The sequence below is a fragment of the Acinonyx jubatus genome, chromosome C1, assembly GCF_027475565.1.
Source record: "Acinonyx jubatus isolate Ajub_Pintada_27869175 chromosome C1, VMU_Ajub_asm_v1.0, whole genome shotgun sequence".
Taxonomy (NCBI): Eukaryota; Metazoa; Chordata; class Mammalia; order Carnivora; family Felidae; genus Acinonyx; species Acinonyx jubatus.
The window spans coordinates 17,931,721-17,947,825 of record NC_069381.1 but is presented as its reverse complement, the minus strand read 5'-3'; the positions used below and the strand labels follow the sequence as shown (position 1 = coordinate 17,947,825).

The following is a 16,105-nucleotide window of genomic DNA, read 5'->3' as shown; positions in this document are numbered from 1 at the left end:
GCTCAGTCAGTTGAGCCTCTGACTCTTGATTTCGGCTCAGGTTATACTCTCACGGTTCATGAGTTTGAGTCCCATCTCTGGCTCTGTGCTGGCACTGCAGAGCCTGCTTGGGATTCTCTCCCTCTTTTCTCTGCTCCTTCCCTGCTTGCGCACGGGTGCATGCTCACTCTCTCTCTCTCTCTCTCTCTCTCTCTCTCTCAAAAAGGAATAAATACACTTAAAAAAAAAAAAAGAAAGGCCATTCTTTTTCTACTACTCTGCTGCTCTATCTTTGCTATAAATCAGGTGTCCATGTATATGCAGGTCTACTTCTAGATTCTTTATTCTGGTCAATTACTCAACACAGTCTTAATTATTGTAACTTTATAACATCTTTTTTTTATATATATTCTTAAAAATTTTTTTTTAACATTTATTCATTTTTTGAGAGAGCATGAGCAGGGGAGGGGAAGAGAGAGAGAGAGGGAGACACAGACTCCAAAGCAGGCTCCAGGCTCTGAACTTTCAGCATGGAGCTCGATGCGGGTCTTGAACTCACAGACTGCGAGATTTTAAGAGAGAGAGAGAGACAGAGAGAGAGAGAGAGAGAAGGAGCATGAGTGGGAGAGGGGCAGGGGGAGGATCTCAAGCAGACTCTATGCACAGAGCCTCACGTGGGGTTCCTTCCCACAAACCGTGAGATCATGACCTGAGCCAAAATCAAGAGTCAGATGGTTAGTGGGGCGCCTGAGTGGCGCAGTCGGTTAAGCGTCCGACTTCAGCCAGGTCACGATCTCGCGGTCCGTGAGTTCGAGCCCCGCGTCAGGCTCTGGGCTGATGGCTCAGAGCCTGGAGCCTGTTTCCGATTCTGTGTCTCCCTCTCTCTCTCTGCCCCTCCCCCGTTCACGCTCTGTCTCTCTCTGTCCCAAAAATAAACGTTGAAAAAAAAAATTTTTTTTTAAATAAAAAAGAGTCAGATGGTTAGACGACTGAGCCGCCTAGGGGCCCCTATAATAAGTCTTTAATGTAGTAGTATAAATCTTTCAACCTTGTATTTTATCTTGGTGACTCTTGGCCCCATTGCATTTCCATATTAATTTTAGAATCAACTCATTAATGTCCTAAGAATAAAAATCCTTACTGCCATTTTGGTTTGGATTGCATTGATTCTAGCAATCAATTTAGGGATAACTTACATGTCTATAATGTTGATTTCTCCCATCCATGTGCATTTCTTTTAGGTCTTCTTAAATTTTTTTCAAACATGTTTTACAGAGGGGCACCTGGCTGGCTCAGCTGGTAGAGCATGAGACTCTTGAATGTGGGGCTGCGAGTTTGAGCCCCACATTGGGTGCGGATATTACTTAAAAATAAAATCTTAAAGCGTTTCACGGCTCTCTGTATAGAGGTCATGTGTATCTCCGTTATGCCTTCTAGGCATTTGATTTTTTTTTTTAATTTTTATTTAATTTATTTTTTAATTTACATCTAAGTTAGCATACAGTGCAACAGTGATTTCAGGAGTAGATTCCTTAATGCCCCTTACCCATTTATCCCATCACCCCTCCCACACCCCTTCCAGTAACCTTTTGTTTGTTTGTTATTTAAGAGTCTCTTATATTTTGTCTCCCTCCCTGTTTATATTATTATTGCCTCCCTTCCCTATGTCATCTGTTCTGTGTCTTAAAAGTCCTCATATGAGTGAAGTTCTATGATATTTGTCTTTCTCTGACTGACTAATTTCGCTTAGCATAATACCCTCTAGTTCCATCCACATAGTTGCGAATGGCAAGATTTCATTCTTTTTGATTGCTGAGTAATATTCCATTGTATATATATCCCACATCTTCTTTATCCATTCATCCATGGATGAACATTTGGGCTCTTTCCATACTTTGGCTATTGTTGATAGTGCTGCTATAAACATGGGGGGTTGCATGCGCCCCTTCAAAACACCATACCTGTATCCCGTGGATAAACGCCTAATAGTGCAATTGCTGGGTCGTAGGGTAGTTCTATTTTTAGTGTTTTGAGGAACGTCCATACTGTTTTCCAGAGTGACTGCACCAGTTTGCATTCCCACCAACAATGCGAAAGAGACCCTCTTTCTCCGCATCTTCGCCAACATCTGTTGTTGCCTGAGTTGTTCATGTTAGCCATTCTGACAGGTGTGAGGTGGTATCTCATTGCGGTTTTGATTTGTATTCCCCTGATGATGAGTGATGTTGAGCATTTTTTCATGTGTCGGTTGGCCATCTGGATGTCTTCTTTGGAGAAGTGTCTATTCACGTCTTTGGCCCGTTTCTTCACTGGATTATTTTGTTTTTTTGGGTGTTGAGTTTGGTAAGTTCTTTATAGATTTTGGATAGTAGCCCTTTATCTGATATGTCGTTTGCAAATGTCTTCTCCCATTCCATCGGTTGCCTTTTAATTTTGCTGATTGTTTCCTTCGCTGTGCAGCTTTTTATTTTGATGAGATCCCAATAGTTCATTTTTGCTTTGGTTTCCCTTAGGAATTTGATATTTATACTGTTATAAATGGTAATATTTTGATTTCATTTTCTAATTGTATCCTGGTATAGAAATAAAACAAATTGACTTTTGTATATTGACCTTGATTCTAGTGACCTTACTAAATTCAGTGATTACCCCTTATAGGTTATCTATAGATTCTTCTCAAATTTTCCCACACATAATCTAGTCATCTGTAGATAATGACATGTTTATTTCTTCCTTTCTGATCCATATCTATTTATTTCTCTTGGCTCTTATGCTGATGAGAGTCCTTCAGGACAGTGTTGAAGAGAACTATGACAGCAGTCGCCTGGCTTCATTGTCTGTCTCAGGAGAAAGCTTTTAATATTTCATTATTCACTATCACGTTTACTATAGGCTTTTGTGATAGATAGCTTTTATCTGATTAAGGAAATTTGCTTCTAGGCCTAGTTGGCTAGGTTGTTTTTTTTTTTTTTTTATCCTAAAAGGATGCTAGATTTTATGAAATGCTTTCTCTATGTACTCAACAGATAACCACCAAAAAAAGATACGCAGATGGCAAATAGCATATAAAGAGATGCTCAGCATCATTAGTCATTACAAATATGCAAATGAAGACCACAGTGAGATACTACACATCCCACAGGATGGCAGAAATTAAAAAGATTGCCCATTGTTGGTGAGGACGTGAAGGCACAATCACTCTCATACATTAATAGTGGAGACTTACGAAAGCACAACTTTGGGAAAGAGTTCGGCAGTTTATTTTTATTATTTTTAATGTTTATTTATTTTTGAGAGAGAGAGCGTGAACAGGGGAGGGGCGGGGGGGGGGGGGGGACAGAGGCTCTGGACTGACAGCAGCGAGCTGGATATGGGGCTCGAACTCCCAAACCGTGAGGTCATAACCTGAGCCGAGGTCAGAGGCTCAACCAACTGGGCCACCCAAGTGTCCCTGACAGTTTCTTTGAAAGTTAAACATCTTATGCAGCCATTCCACTCCTGAGTATTTACCCAAGAGAAATGACAATGTATGCCCACTCTTTCATTTGTATGAGGACTTGTAGTGGAATGGAGAGAAGAGTTTATGTGTAGTACTCCCAAACTGTCAGCACCTCAAATTTCCATCCGCAAGGTATTAATAATTGTCACATTTCTATATAATGAAATGCTACTCAGCAATAAAATCAATGAACCATTGATATTTCAACAACATGGATGAATCTCAAACTAATTATGCTAAATGAAAGAAGACAGGCAAAAAAGAATACATACTCTATGATTCTGTTCTGCACCTACTGAGATGATCATATGGTTTTTCTCTTTAGTTGGTCAGTATGGTGAATGACATTGACTTTCAAATGTTAACCTATCTTTGCATTACTGAGATAAACTCCACTTGGTCATGATGTATTGTCTTTGTTTATATACTGTTGGATTTAACTTACTAAAAATTTTCTTTAAAAAAATTTTTTTAATGTTTATTTATTTTTGACAGAGAGAGAGAGAGAGAGAGAGAGAGAGAGACAGAGCATGAGTGGGGGAGGGGCAGAGAGAGGGAGACACAGAATCCTAAGCAGGCTCCAGGCCTGACACGGAGCTTGAACTCACTAGTTGTGAGATCATGACCTGAGCTGAAGTCAGACACTTCATCGACTGAGCCACCCAGGGGCCCCCAAATTTTCTAACAATTTCTGTGTGTAGGTTTATGAGGATTATTGATTTGTAGTGGCTCCCCTCCCACCCCACCATGACACTGTCTCATTTTGATATTAGGGTGATGCTGACCACCTAGAGTAGATTGGGAAATGTCTTCTCCTCTTCAATTTTCTGGGATAGATTATACAGAATTGATAGGCGCAGTGTTCTATAAATGTTAGTTAGGTCACGTTAGGTAATAGTATTATTCACGTCATATATATTTATATATTATATATTATTTATATATTTATATAACATGTATAAATATATATATTTATATATATATTTATTATATATAAGTATATAATCTATATAAATATATAATCCATGTAAATATATAATATATGATATATAAATATACATAACATAGAATATAAAATATATAATATATAAATATATATTTATATATAATATATATAAATACATATAATATATATACATATAATATGTATATATATTTAAGATTTTATTTTTAAGTAATATCTATATCCGACATGCAACTTGAACTCACAACCCCAAGATCAAGAGTCCCACGCTCTACCAACTGACCCTGCCAGACGCCCCCAAGTCTTATATATCTTTACTGATATTCTATCTACTTGTTTAAATTAGTGAGGGAGGAACTTTTTTTTTTACGTATGAAATTTATTGTCAAATTGGTTTCCATACAACACCCAGTGCTCATCCCAACAGGTGCCCTCAATGCCCATCCCCCACTTTCCCTTCCCTCCCACCCCCCATCAACCTTCAGTTTATTCTCAGTTTTTAAGAATCTCTTGTGGTTTGCCTCTCTAACTTTTTTTTCCCCCTTCCCCTCCCCCATGGTCTTGTGTTAAGTTTCTCAGGATCCACATAAGAGTGATAACATATGGTATCTGTCTTTCTCTGTATGACTTATTTCACTTAGCATAACACTCTCCAGTTCCATCCACGTTGCTACAAAGGGCCATATTTCATTCTTTCTCATTGCCACATACTACTCCATTGTGTATATAAACCACAACTTCTTTATCCACTCATCAGTTGATGGACATTTAGGCTCTTTCCATAATTTGGCTATTGTTGAAAGTGCTGCTATAAACATTGGGGTACAGAGGGAGGAACTTTTAAATCTAACTGTAATTGTGGAATATTCTATTTCTTCTTACAGTACTATGAGCTTTTGCTTCGTGTATTTTGAGTTTCTTGTTATCAGATATATTGGTGTTTAGGCTTGTAATGTTCTCTTAAGGAATTGACCTCTATATGGTTACGAAATGACCCTCTTTATTGCAGGGAATATTTTTTCTCTGAAATCTGCTTTGTCTGATACTAATATCTAGCATTGTTTTTAATGTTAGCATAGTGTATCTTTTCCCATTGTTTTATTTTTAACGTATTCCTGGGATTACCTTTAAAGTATATTTCTTGCAGGCAGCATATAGTTAGGTCTTTCTTATCCAAGTTGAGCAGCTCTGTCTTTTGATTGGACTATTTAGACTATTGAAATTTAATGTGAACATTGGTGTGTGGGTTTAAGTTTGCCATCTTGCGATTTGCTTGCTATTTGTTGTATCTATGCCTTATTTACTTTTTCTGTCATCTTCTGCATTGAGTATATTTTTGTTTCTATTTTATCTCCTTTGTTGGCTTATTAGGAATAACTCTTGGGGCGCCTGGCTGGCTCAGTTGGCAGAGCATATGACTCTTGACCTCTGGGTTTTGAGTTCGAGCCCTGAATTGGAGTAGAGATTACTTCAAAAACAAGATCTTATGGGGCGCCTGGGTGGCTCAGTCAGTTAAGCCTCTGGCTTTGGCTCAGGTCATGATCTCGCAGTTTGTGAGTTCGAGCCCCACACTGGGCTCTGTGCGGACAGCTCAGAGCCTGGAGCCTGCTTCCGATTCTGTGTCTCCCTCTCTCTGCTTCTCCCCTGCTCATGCTCTGTCTCTCTCTTTCTCAAAAATAAATAAACGTTAAAAAAAATTTTTTTTAATAAAAATAAAATCTTAAAAAAAAAAAAAAAAAGGAATAACTCTTTACCATGTTTTCTTAATGGCTGCTTTAGAGCAAGGGTTGGCAGACTTTGGCCCTTGGCCAAATCTGATCCGCTGCCTGTTTTTGTAAATTAAATTTTGGTTTTGGTTGATTGTCTATCTTCTCATGATGAGTTGCATTTTTTTCTCTTTACATGCCTATTAATTCTTAACTGAACACTATATATTTTTCATTGTACCTGTTGGGTGCTGGATCCTTTTCCAGTCCTATAAATTCTTATGCTTTGTTCCGGGATACAGTTAAATTGCTTGGAAACAGTTGTAGTTTTTCAAGTCTTGCTGTTGAGTGTTAGCTGGGACCCGAGCCGCCTTAAGCCTAGGGGTAATTTTGCTCTATTCCGGAGGCAAAACTCTGCACACTCTATGTCCTCCGTATTATAAAGCTTTTCCCTCTGACGCGTGGGAACAGGAGGGTCTCCTGGTTTGGTGTAAGCTATTCCTGTACTGCTGTTCAGGTATTCATCTTTCGGCTGATTCTTTCCCCAGCTTTGGGTAGTTTTCTCGCATGTGTATCCCGAGCAATACTTAGGTACCTGAGGGGAAACCCAGTGCTGGGCTCCAGAGTTCTTTATCTGGGGAGCTCTCTTCTTGGATTCTCTGCTCTGGCAGCTCTAGCCACCTGGTCTTTCTGGGCTTTCGGATTCATTTCCTCAACTCAAGAAGGCAGCCAGGCTCTCCCTGGATTCCTCCATCCTGTGCTGTGGCCTGGAAAGTTCTCCAGGCAGTAAGCTGGGGGCAATCCCACTGCTCTCTCATTTGCTTCCCATTTCTCGGGGCAGCCCCATCCTTTGTTGCTTCGTGTCCGGTGTCTTGAAAACCATCATTTGATATATCTTGTCCATGTTTAACTCTTGTTTCCCTAGCTCAGAGGGTAAAGCCAGCCCCATCTTGGTTGGAAATGGAAGGTCAAATTATCCAGAGTGTTTTTTTAAAAACTTTATTTTTCGGGGCACCGGGACGGCTCAGTCAGTTAAGCAGCTGCCTTTGGCTCAAATCACGATTTCGCGGTTTGTGGGTTCGAGCCCCACCTCAGGCTCTGTGCTGTCCCCGCGGAACCTGCTTCAAATCCTCTGTCCCCCCTTTCTCTCTGCCCTTCCCCCATTTGTTCTTCCTCCCTCTCTCTCTCTCTCTCTCTCTCTCTCTCGCTCAAAAATAAATAAATAAAAATAAAAAAAATAAAAATCTCATTTTTCTGGTTCTTCTCAAGAGGGTTGTTTTCATGCAGGAGGTTCTACCACAGCCAGAAGTGAAAGTGATCTTTTTATTTTATTTTTTAACGTTTGTTTATTTATTTTGAGGGGGCGGGGAGAGGCAGAGAGAGGGAGAGAGAATCCCAAGCAGGCGCCATGCTTGTCAGCACAGAGCCCGCTGTGGGGCTTGATCCCATGAACCGTGAGATCATGACCCGAGCCAAAATCCAAAGTCAACAGTTAACCGACTGAGCCACCCGGGCGCCCTGAAAGTGATCTTTTTTTTAGTCAGGAAGGTTTTTTCCTTCCCCTGGGGGAAATGTCCTTCCTTTTACCAAGAAAGAGAGAGAGAGAGAGAGAGAGGGAGGGAGGGAGGGAGGGAGGAAGGAAGGAAGGAAGGAAGGAGAAAAGAAAAGAAAAGGAAAGGAAAGGAAAGGAAAGGAAAGAAAAGAAAAGAAAAGAATCCCCCTTTCTTTGCTGCCTTCTCTGCAAACTCTTTAAATCGCTCCATGGACTTTTAGAAACAAAAGCTGGGAAGCCTTGCTTCTGCTGTTTTCTGATGCTGTCTAGTTCGCTAAAAGAAAATTACATAGCCATCCACCTGCTAAATGGGGGTGGGGAGAGAAGGGAAGAAAATCATAAATACATCGTAGATTTCTCTCAAATGTTTTCTAACCAGACATTTCTTCTGCTTCTTTTATTTGCTTCACCCTCGAGCCGAGCACATTGGGCTAGATCGCCCCTCATTATTCCACCCACTGGTGTGTGGGGAGCTGACTATGGGCCAGACTCAGAACGAGGAGGTGCAGCTTGGACCTTAAGAGCCTCGGCTCATTAGACCAACTGTGTTCAAACCCCAGCCGGGTGTTTCACTTAAGGGCGAGTGACGTCATCTGTCTAAGCCTCAGTTTCCTCATCTGTCACAGCACCTCCTGAGGGGTCCCTGTTGGCATTGGGTGTCTGAGTCTGAAAACCAGTTTTGTGTTTTCAAAAATTTGGAGACTAAGAAACGGGCCTTAAAGCCAGCTCCTGTGCAACCGCACCCCCACTCTTAACGCATCCCTCCTCCCTTCGTCTCCTGGCTTTTTCCGACTCTGGCACACATTTCCTCTACGAGGGTTCGGACTTGGATGTTGAGATATGTTGTGCGCATCCTGCAGAGTCAGGGTGGACCCCCATCCAAAATTTGGCTTGAAAGTCAAGATTGGTGATGCCGCACCAAGGGGACACGAAGAGGGGTATTCCTCACATCGTGAGGTTTTCTGGGGAGAGCAGGGTCGGCTTCCTCATCTGGCCCCAAAATGGCTCGAGAGAACCAGAGGAGAGAGCCACGTTTGGGGTTTTGTTGTGGTTAGTTGGTAGGGCTGGAGTGAGGGCAAGGGTTGGTATGGTTTGAACTTCTGGCCGGCACCAAATGGGAGAGCCTCCAGGCCTTCTCCTCAGTTTACCCAATGTGGCTCAGAAGGGGAAGCGGGGGGCTGAGGCTTACAAGCTGTGAGCAGTCAGCCCCACATCGAAAACGGAGTCAGATTCTATCACCCTCACAGGTTGGAGTTTGGAATTGGTCTGCCGTGCAGAGAGATGCCCCTCGTGGAGCCTTAACAGTTGTCTCTCATGTGAGACATTCTCCCACATGTGGGGCCGGGCAGAGGAGAGCGGGGAATTTGTATATCATTTGTATGTCACAACCCGGACATCCACAATTTTAAGTTGATTTTCTATAAATGATGCTTCAGCGATGTGACCAAATCTCACTAGTTTAGTTGCCCCGGGGTGGGGAAATGCCAGATTACCAAGAGGGAAAAAAAGTAAAGAGAATATTAAAAAAAAAAGTTTCATGTTTACCTCCTATCAAAAGGCAAGTTTTTCTCCTATTCCATTTAAGATAAAACTTTAAGGGGGCGCCTGGGTGGCTCAGTCGGTTAAGCGTCCGACCGGCTCAGGTCATGATCTCGCGGTCCGTGGGTTCGAGCCCCACGCCGGGCTCTGTGCTGACCGCTCAGAGCCTGGAGCCTGTTTCAGATTCTGTGTCTCCCTCTCTCTCTCACCCTCCCCTGTTCATGCTCTGTCTCTCTCTGTCTCAAAAATAAATAAATGTTAAAAAAAATTAAAAAATAAAATAAAATAAAACTTTAAGGAGTGCCTGGCTGGCTCAGTTGGTGGAGGGTGAGACTGTTGATCTCAGGGTTGTGAGTGTGAGCCCCACGTTGAGTGTGGAGATTACCTAAAAATAAAATCTTGGGGTGGGGGGGTGGTGTTGGGCACCGGGATGGCTCAAAGGGTTGAGCCTCCAACTTCAGCTCAGGTCATGATCTCATGGTTGGTGAGTTCGAGCCCTGCACCAGGCTTGCTGCTGTTGGCACAGAGCCTACTTCACATCCTCTGTCTGCCCCCCCCCCCCGCCCGTCCCTCCCCTGCTTGTGCTCCCTCTCAAAAATAAACATTTAAAAAATAAAGGAAGAAAATAAAATCTAGGGGCGCCTGGGTGGCTCAGTCAGTTGAGCGTCCCATTCTTGATTTAGGCTCAGGTCATGATCCCAGGGTCATGGGATCGAGCCCAGTGTCAGGCTCCTTGCTGAGCGTGGAGCCCGCTTGAGACCCTCTCCCTCCCTCTGTCCCCCTCCCTTGCTCGCGTGCTCTCTCTCTGTAGCTCTCTAAAAAAAATAAAAGTAAAAATATTGAAAATAAAATAACACTTTAAAATGCTCTTCGTTTTCTGCCTTTGTCAATTCTTCGTGCTAATTTTTACTTCGCTTTTGTTGTTCAGGTTTTACTGCTGCACATCCAGCACAATCCTCCTCCATTCCTTTTAAGAACCAGACTTCAACAATTCCAGAATCAGAAAAAAAGGGATTCAATAGTCAAGCCAAAAGATTTTATTATAAAAAGGTAATAACATCGTCTTAGAAACTCTATTTAATCTGGGTTTGAGCCTCGGGATGGGTGTGTGTGAGCCAGGGTGGTGCAGTTGTCCCTATGACCAATAGAGGGCAGTGTCACCCAAGGAGCCAATAGCCTTCTCTCCCAGTGTGCGGGAAGGTTAAGAATGAGTTGGGAAGTTATTAGCTTCAGGGAGAACGATGGCATCTGGACTCATGGTGCCATATTGTACCCCAAACATTTTTTTAAAGAAGAAATGTATTTTATTTTATTTTCATTATTTATTTTTTTTAACTTGTTTTATTTATTTATTTATTTTTATTTACATCCAAATTAGTTAGCACATAGTGCAACAATGATTTCAGGAGTAGATTCCTTAGTGCCTCTTAGCCATTTAGCCCATCCCCCCTCCCACAACCCCTCCAGCAACCCTCTGTTTGTTCTCTATATTTAAAAGTCTCTTCTGTTTTGTCCCCCTCCCTGTTTTTACATTATTTTTGTTTCCCTTCCCTTATGTTCATCTGTTTTGTCTCTTAAAGTCCTCATATGAGTGAAGCCATATGATTTTTGTCTTTCTCTGACTAATTTCACTTAGCATAATACCCTCCAGTTCCATCCACATAGCTGCAAATGGCAAGATTTCATTCTTTTTGATTGCCGAGTAATACTCCATTGTATATATATCCCACATCTTCTTTATCCATTCATCCGTCGATGGACATTTGGGCTCTTTCCATACTTTGGCTATTGTTGATAGTGCTGCTGTAAACACGGGGGTGCATGTGTCCCTCCGAAACAGCACACCAGTATCCCATGGATCAATGCCTAGTAGTGCAATTGCTGGGTCGTAGGGTAGTTCTATTTTTAGCGTTTTGAGGAACCTCCATACTCTCTTCCAGAGTGGCTGCACCAGCTTGCGTTCCCAAGAAGAAATGTATTTTAAAATTTATTATAAAAGTATAAAGTTCAGGGGCGCCTGGGTGGCGCAGTCGGTTAAGCGTCCGACTTCAGCCAGGTCACGATCTCGCAGTCCGTGAGTTCGAGCCCCGCGTCAGGCTCTGGGCTGATGGCTCAGAGCCTGGAGACTGTTTCCGATTCTGTGTCTCCCTCTCTATCTGCCCCTCCCCCGTTCATGCTCTGTCTCTCTCTGTCCTAAAAATAAGTAAACGTTGAAAAAAAAAGTATAAAATTCAAGAATCCCAGGTATATGAAGTAAAAGGTAAAAATCCTTTTCTCTCCCTCTGGTCCCGTTCACTCTTTATGACAGGAGAGGAAATAACAAACCTTTCTTCAAATAACATAAAAGGAAAAATAAAAGGGTCGAATAAACTTAAAACCACCTTTGTGATAAAGACCCCCCCCCTTTTTTCAAACTTCCTTTAACAGTGTGTTGTTTCTGTTGCTGTATCCCCTCCCGCCCCGTTTCTCCACATATTTGTGTCTCTTTTCCTCGTTGATCTGGAAGATTCTGCATGGCTCCCCGGACTCCTCATGGGTCCTCAAGTAGCTTGGGATTGCATTGGCTCAAGGTTCAAGGGTCTGACGGTCTCCTCTCTCACCAGCAGGGGGCCGAAGCACCTCACAGACATCCTTAGTCTTTAAAATCTTCATTCCTTTACTCATTTAACCAAGATCTGTAGAATAACATTCTTTTGAAGGAGTCAACATCTCAGTTACCTTTGGCCATGTGGGGGGCCTCGTCAGGCCCCTTTGCCCCTCAGCTTGTTCCTCCTTTGTAAACAAGAACGCTGAATGAGAGGACGTTTAAATTCCTTTCACTTCTAACATTTTAGGATTCTAAGAAAGCAAATAATAAAGAATATAGGGTGTGTGTATAGGCTCGCGTGTGCGTGCACACCCACACGCACATTTTTAATTACTTGAAGGTTTACCTCAGAGATGATAAAGAAGATATTTGCTCAGGACTTTTCTCTCTTCTCCCTCTAGTTTCTGTGTCTGTGTTTTAACTGTCCACCGGTCTCTGTCCCTTCTGTTTGGGGTCCTGTTTGTCAAGACAGTAATAATATGTTGCCCATCTCTAGAATACTTGCAGTCCAGCCTCCAATAAAAATGGTAGCAGCCACCATTTTATTGGTCCCTTCTAGGTGTGAAATCATTTTTAGACCATGTCCCTAATCCTCAGAACAATGCTAAAAGGAAGGGTTCATTGTCTTAATTTAACAGGAGAGGAAATCGAGGCTTAGGGGAGTTAAATGACCCGCCCAAGGTCATTCAGCACAGCGCTCGGCACATAAGAGTCCCTACATAAATATTTGCTGAATCAACCTGGAAAGAATTAGACCTCAAACCCAGGTCTAGCTCACTCCAAAGCCTCATGTTGTTTCCACACACTACCACACCTTTTGTGGCCTCCAGAGCCATGCGTTTGATTTATGAAAGTCAGCAGGTATGTTTCTGAAAAGGCCTTCGCCAGAACAGCCCCAGCACAAGGTAGGGAAGGATGTCAGGCAATGAGTGTAGGCGCCCTTCTATGTGATCCGGTTCTCCAGACTCGCTTCCAGAAACTGAAGAGGCCGGCATTTCGAGTTAGCATTCAAACTACTACTTTTCAGAAACGTTTCTGCTCAAGGAACCAAGGGGGCAACCAGCCCAAGCTGTAAGCAGCATCAGATACGGAAAGAAATCGCTCAGAAATTTGATTCATACTTTTCAGATGTAGTCACGTTGGTTTGACAACGTGGGAACTTTCATCTAGGTATTTGAAAGCCATCTGTAAAAAAGTACGCAATTCTGTGGCAAGAGCACGGACGGGATCCGTAAATCAGGTTCCCTGTGTTCTGCCCTGTTAAGAGGCTGTGTGCCTTTAGACAAGTCACTTGACTTCTCTGGGCTTCGGTTTCCTCATCTGAAACACAAACAATTTGGACTATATAATCTTTTAGCTTCTTCAAGCTATAAAAACTGGAAAAAAACTTTTCTTGTTCCATGCTCATTATTCTCATTTCTCTTGAGGGAAATGGACACTGAGAAGTGAAAGATCTTGTGTAACATCACCCAATAATTTCGTGAGGCAATACAAATTAAAAACAGATTTTAAAACTCTGATGTTCACCACCCTTCTTAGGACATGAATCATCCGTACCCTGAGCCTGATCTCATAACTTGGTTGTATCCTCACATTAGTTCTGTGACCCATTTAGCACGTCTTTGACACAGAGAATCGGTGCCTTGTGAAATGTGCACTCACCTTGTCCGTCTAACTTTGTGGGGAAACACTGCCCAGCTCATATGCCCTGTAATCAATCCTTCACGGAGCTTGGTGTCGGGACTGGCAATTTAGGCTGCTAAAAATGAAGTCTGCTTCCCTGCACATTTTTACGATTATTTACAAATGTGCTGGTGACTCCGTGTGCATGAAGAGACATGCCTAATCTGGGGCAGAACGTAGCCCAGGAGGCTGATGGACATTTTCTTCCTCCACCTCCCTGTTTCTGTCTCTATTTCCCTCTGGACGGTGGTCACTGCCTTCCAGGCTGTGTAACACTAATAATATCTTTGCATCATCTTAAAAGCAAGGATGTGGGGCACCTGGGTGGCTCAGTCAGTGGAGCGTCCGACTTCCACTCAGGTCATAATCTCGCGTTCCGTGAGTTCGAGCCCCGTGTCGGGCTCTGTGCTGACAGCTCAGAGCCTGGAGCCTGCTTCGCATTCTGTGTCTCCCTCTCTCTCTGCCCCTCCCCCACTCATGCTCTGTCTCTCTCTGTCCCCAAAATAAATAAAAAACAAAACAAACAAAAAAACGTTGAAAAATAAATAAACGTTAAAAAATTAAAAAAAAAAAAAAAGCAAGGACATTATAATTGCGAGGCCCATGATTCTCAAGCCAGCTTATCCCTTCCAGGCTGTAATCAATGAATGCCAGTAGCATGCGTATACTGTATCCTCTAGAAGGGCTCAATTTAAACATACATGTTAATTTGATAGAGAGCCTGACAGTAAATCCACCGTCCCAGTTGGAAAGCAGGCCTGTATTTAATTTGTGTGAAATTGTAGAAAGCTAATATCATTTCATTGATTAACTTGATGAGGCACTGGATCAGGGATGTTTTACATGTCGAGTTATTTTATTCCTTCCTTCCTTCCTTCCTTCCTTCCTTCCTTCCTTCCTTCCTTCCTTCCTTCCTTCAATTAGAAAGAGAGTGAGCGAGCAACCCGGGGAGAGGGGCAAAGGGAGAGAAAGAGAAGGTCAACCAGGCTCCACACTCAGTGCAGAGCCCCACACAGGGCTCGATCCCACAACCCCGGGATCGTGACCTGAGCCGAAATCAAGAGTCAGACGCTCAACCGGCTGAGCCACCCAGGCGCCCCACATGTCAGGGATATTGAAACGAAAGGAAGTTCAGTTTGCAGGGGCCACCGTGTTCAAGGGGATAATTACCCCAAGTGTGCACTCGGCTGCATGTCTGAACCACAGTAGGGTCAGCGGCACGCCTCCCCACAGGGTCTGCATTATATGTTCCCGGACATAACAAACGCTTGGCTGGCACTGACCGCATGCCAGGCACCCCTCGAAGACTTTTGCATTTATTGACCCGTTTAGTTCCCATAATCACCCTGTGAGCTGAGTCTCAGCGTTGTCTCTGCTTTTCAGATAATGACCCTGAGACACAAAAGGGAGTTGAGTAACTTGCACGGCCAGGGTCAGGCGGGGCAAGGATGCATGCAGGTGGCAACTCCTGGTTCCCAGACGCCGCTTCCCATGTCACCCCGGGATGGAAGCAGGGACACCCTCCTCTGAGCTCTGGACAGCCACTCTTGTGCCCCTGTCCACCTTCTGCTTCACCTGATGGTAGGGGGTGTGCCCGTCTCACCTTCACCTGTCCGGAAACTCCTGGGGTCATCGCTGTCCTTTCCTGACCCCAACACCCCTCAAAAGTGCATGGAACGAATGAGCCCATCTCCAGTCTATGCATCCCTCGCTGAGTCACGGAACACACCCTGTCCATTTTGCACTGTTTTGCTGCGGCCCCTCCATCCCATTCCTAGAGTGTGTGAACTGCTAACAGATCGTGCTGCATCCTTCCTTGCACCTTAGCACAAGCCCTGGTCCACAGTAGTTTTCTTATTTTTTCTTTTAATTTTTTTAACGTTTATTTATTTTTTGAGAGACAGAAATAGAGTGCAAGCGGGGCAGGGGCAGAGAGAGAGGGAGTCAGAGACAGAATCTGAAGCAGCCTCCAGGCTCTGAGCGGTCAGCACAGAGCCCGACGCGGGACTCGAACCCACAGACCGCGAGATCATGACCTGAGCCGAAGCCGGCTGCTTAACCGACTGAGCCACCCAGGCGCCCCAACATCCAACTCTTGATTTCAGCTCAGGTGGTGATCTCACGGTAGTGAGTTCGAGCCCCATGTCAGGCTCCACACTGAGCACGGAGCCTGCTTGGGATTCTCTCTCTAACCCCTCTTGCCACACCCTCCCCCCCCCCCCCCCCCGGCAAAGATAAACAATCTCCTCAAGAGACCTCATCCCCTTTCCTGGTTGCTCCCCCAGAGCTTCCAGGGTCCCTTCATTCTGCCATCCTGCCCCATTCTGAACAAAACAGTGTTTTCTTGCATGAAGTACGCTCGCGGCCTCTCTCCCTTTGCACCTGTGATCAGAGGTGTGGAGACTTTGGTGCCAGACAGAAACATATGTGTGTGGTGGGGGAGGGGGAGGGAGGGACAGAGGGCAGAAAGGAGGAAGGTGTCTTCCAAGGGGCAAATCTCAGAGTCAGAGACAGTTTGAACCAGAAAGAGCTTCTGTGACCTTGAACCCCGGGCTCAGCAGAACAGCCCTTCCTGTGACAGTGTCTCGTCCTGAAG

General features: G+C 43.8%; 1 protein-coding gene across 13 annotated transcripts in view; it reads left to right on the top strand.

Moving 5' to 3' along the window:
• The window catches only part of STPG1 (sperm tail PG-rich repeat containing 1), a 55,259-nt gene that overhangs the window by 7,976 nt on the left and 31,178 nt on the right, over positions 1-16,105 (top strand). For 10 of the 13 annotated variants that reach the window (XM_027060075.2, XM_027060072.2, XM_027060076.2 and 7 more), the window contains one exon: positions 10,168-10,289. The exons of 2 other annotated variants lie outside the window; for them this stretch is intronic. In XM_027060075.2, the coding sequence (XP_026915876.2) occupies positions 10,168-10,289 (122 nt within the window). Of the gene's footprint in view, positions 1-3,005; positions 3,155-10,167; positions 10,290-16,105 lie in introns of all 13 variants that reach the window. One more of the 13 variants, XM_053209061.1, reaches the window with a different exon arrangement.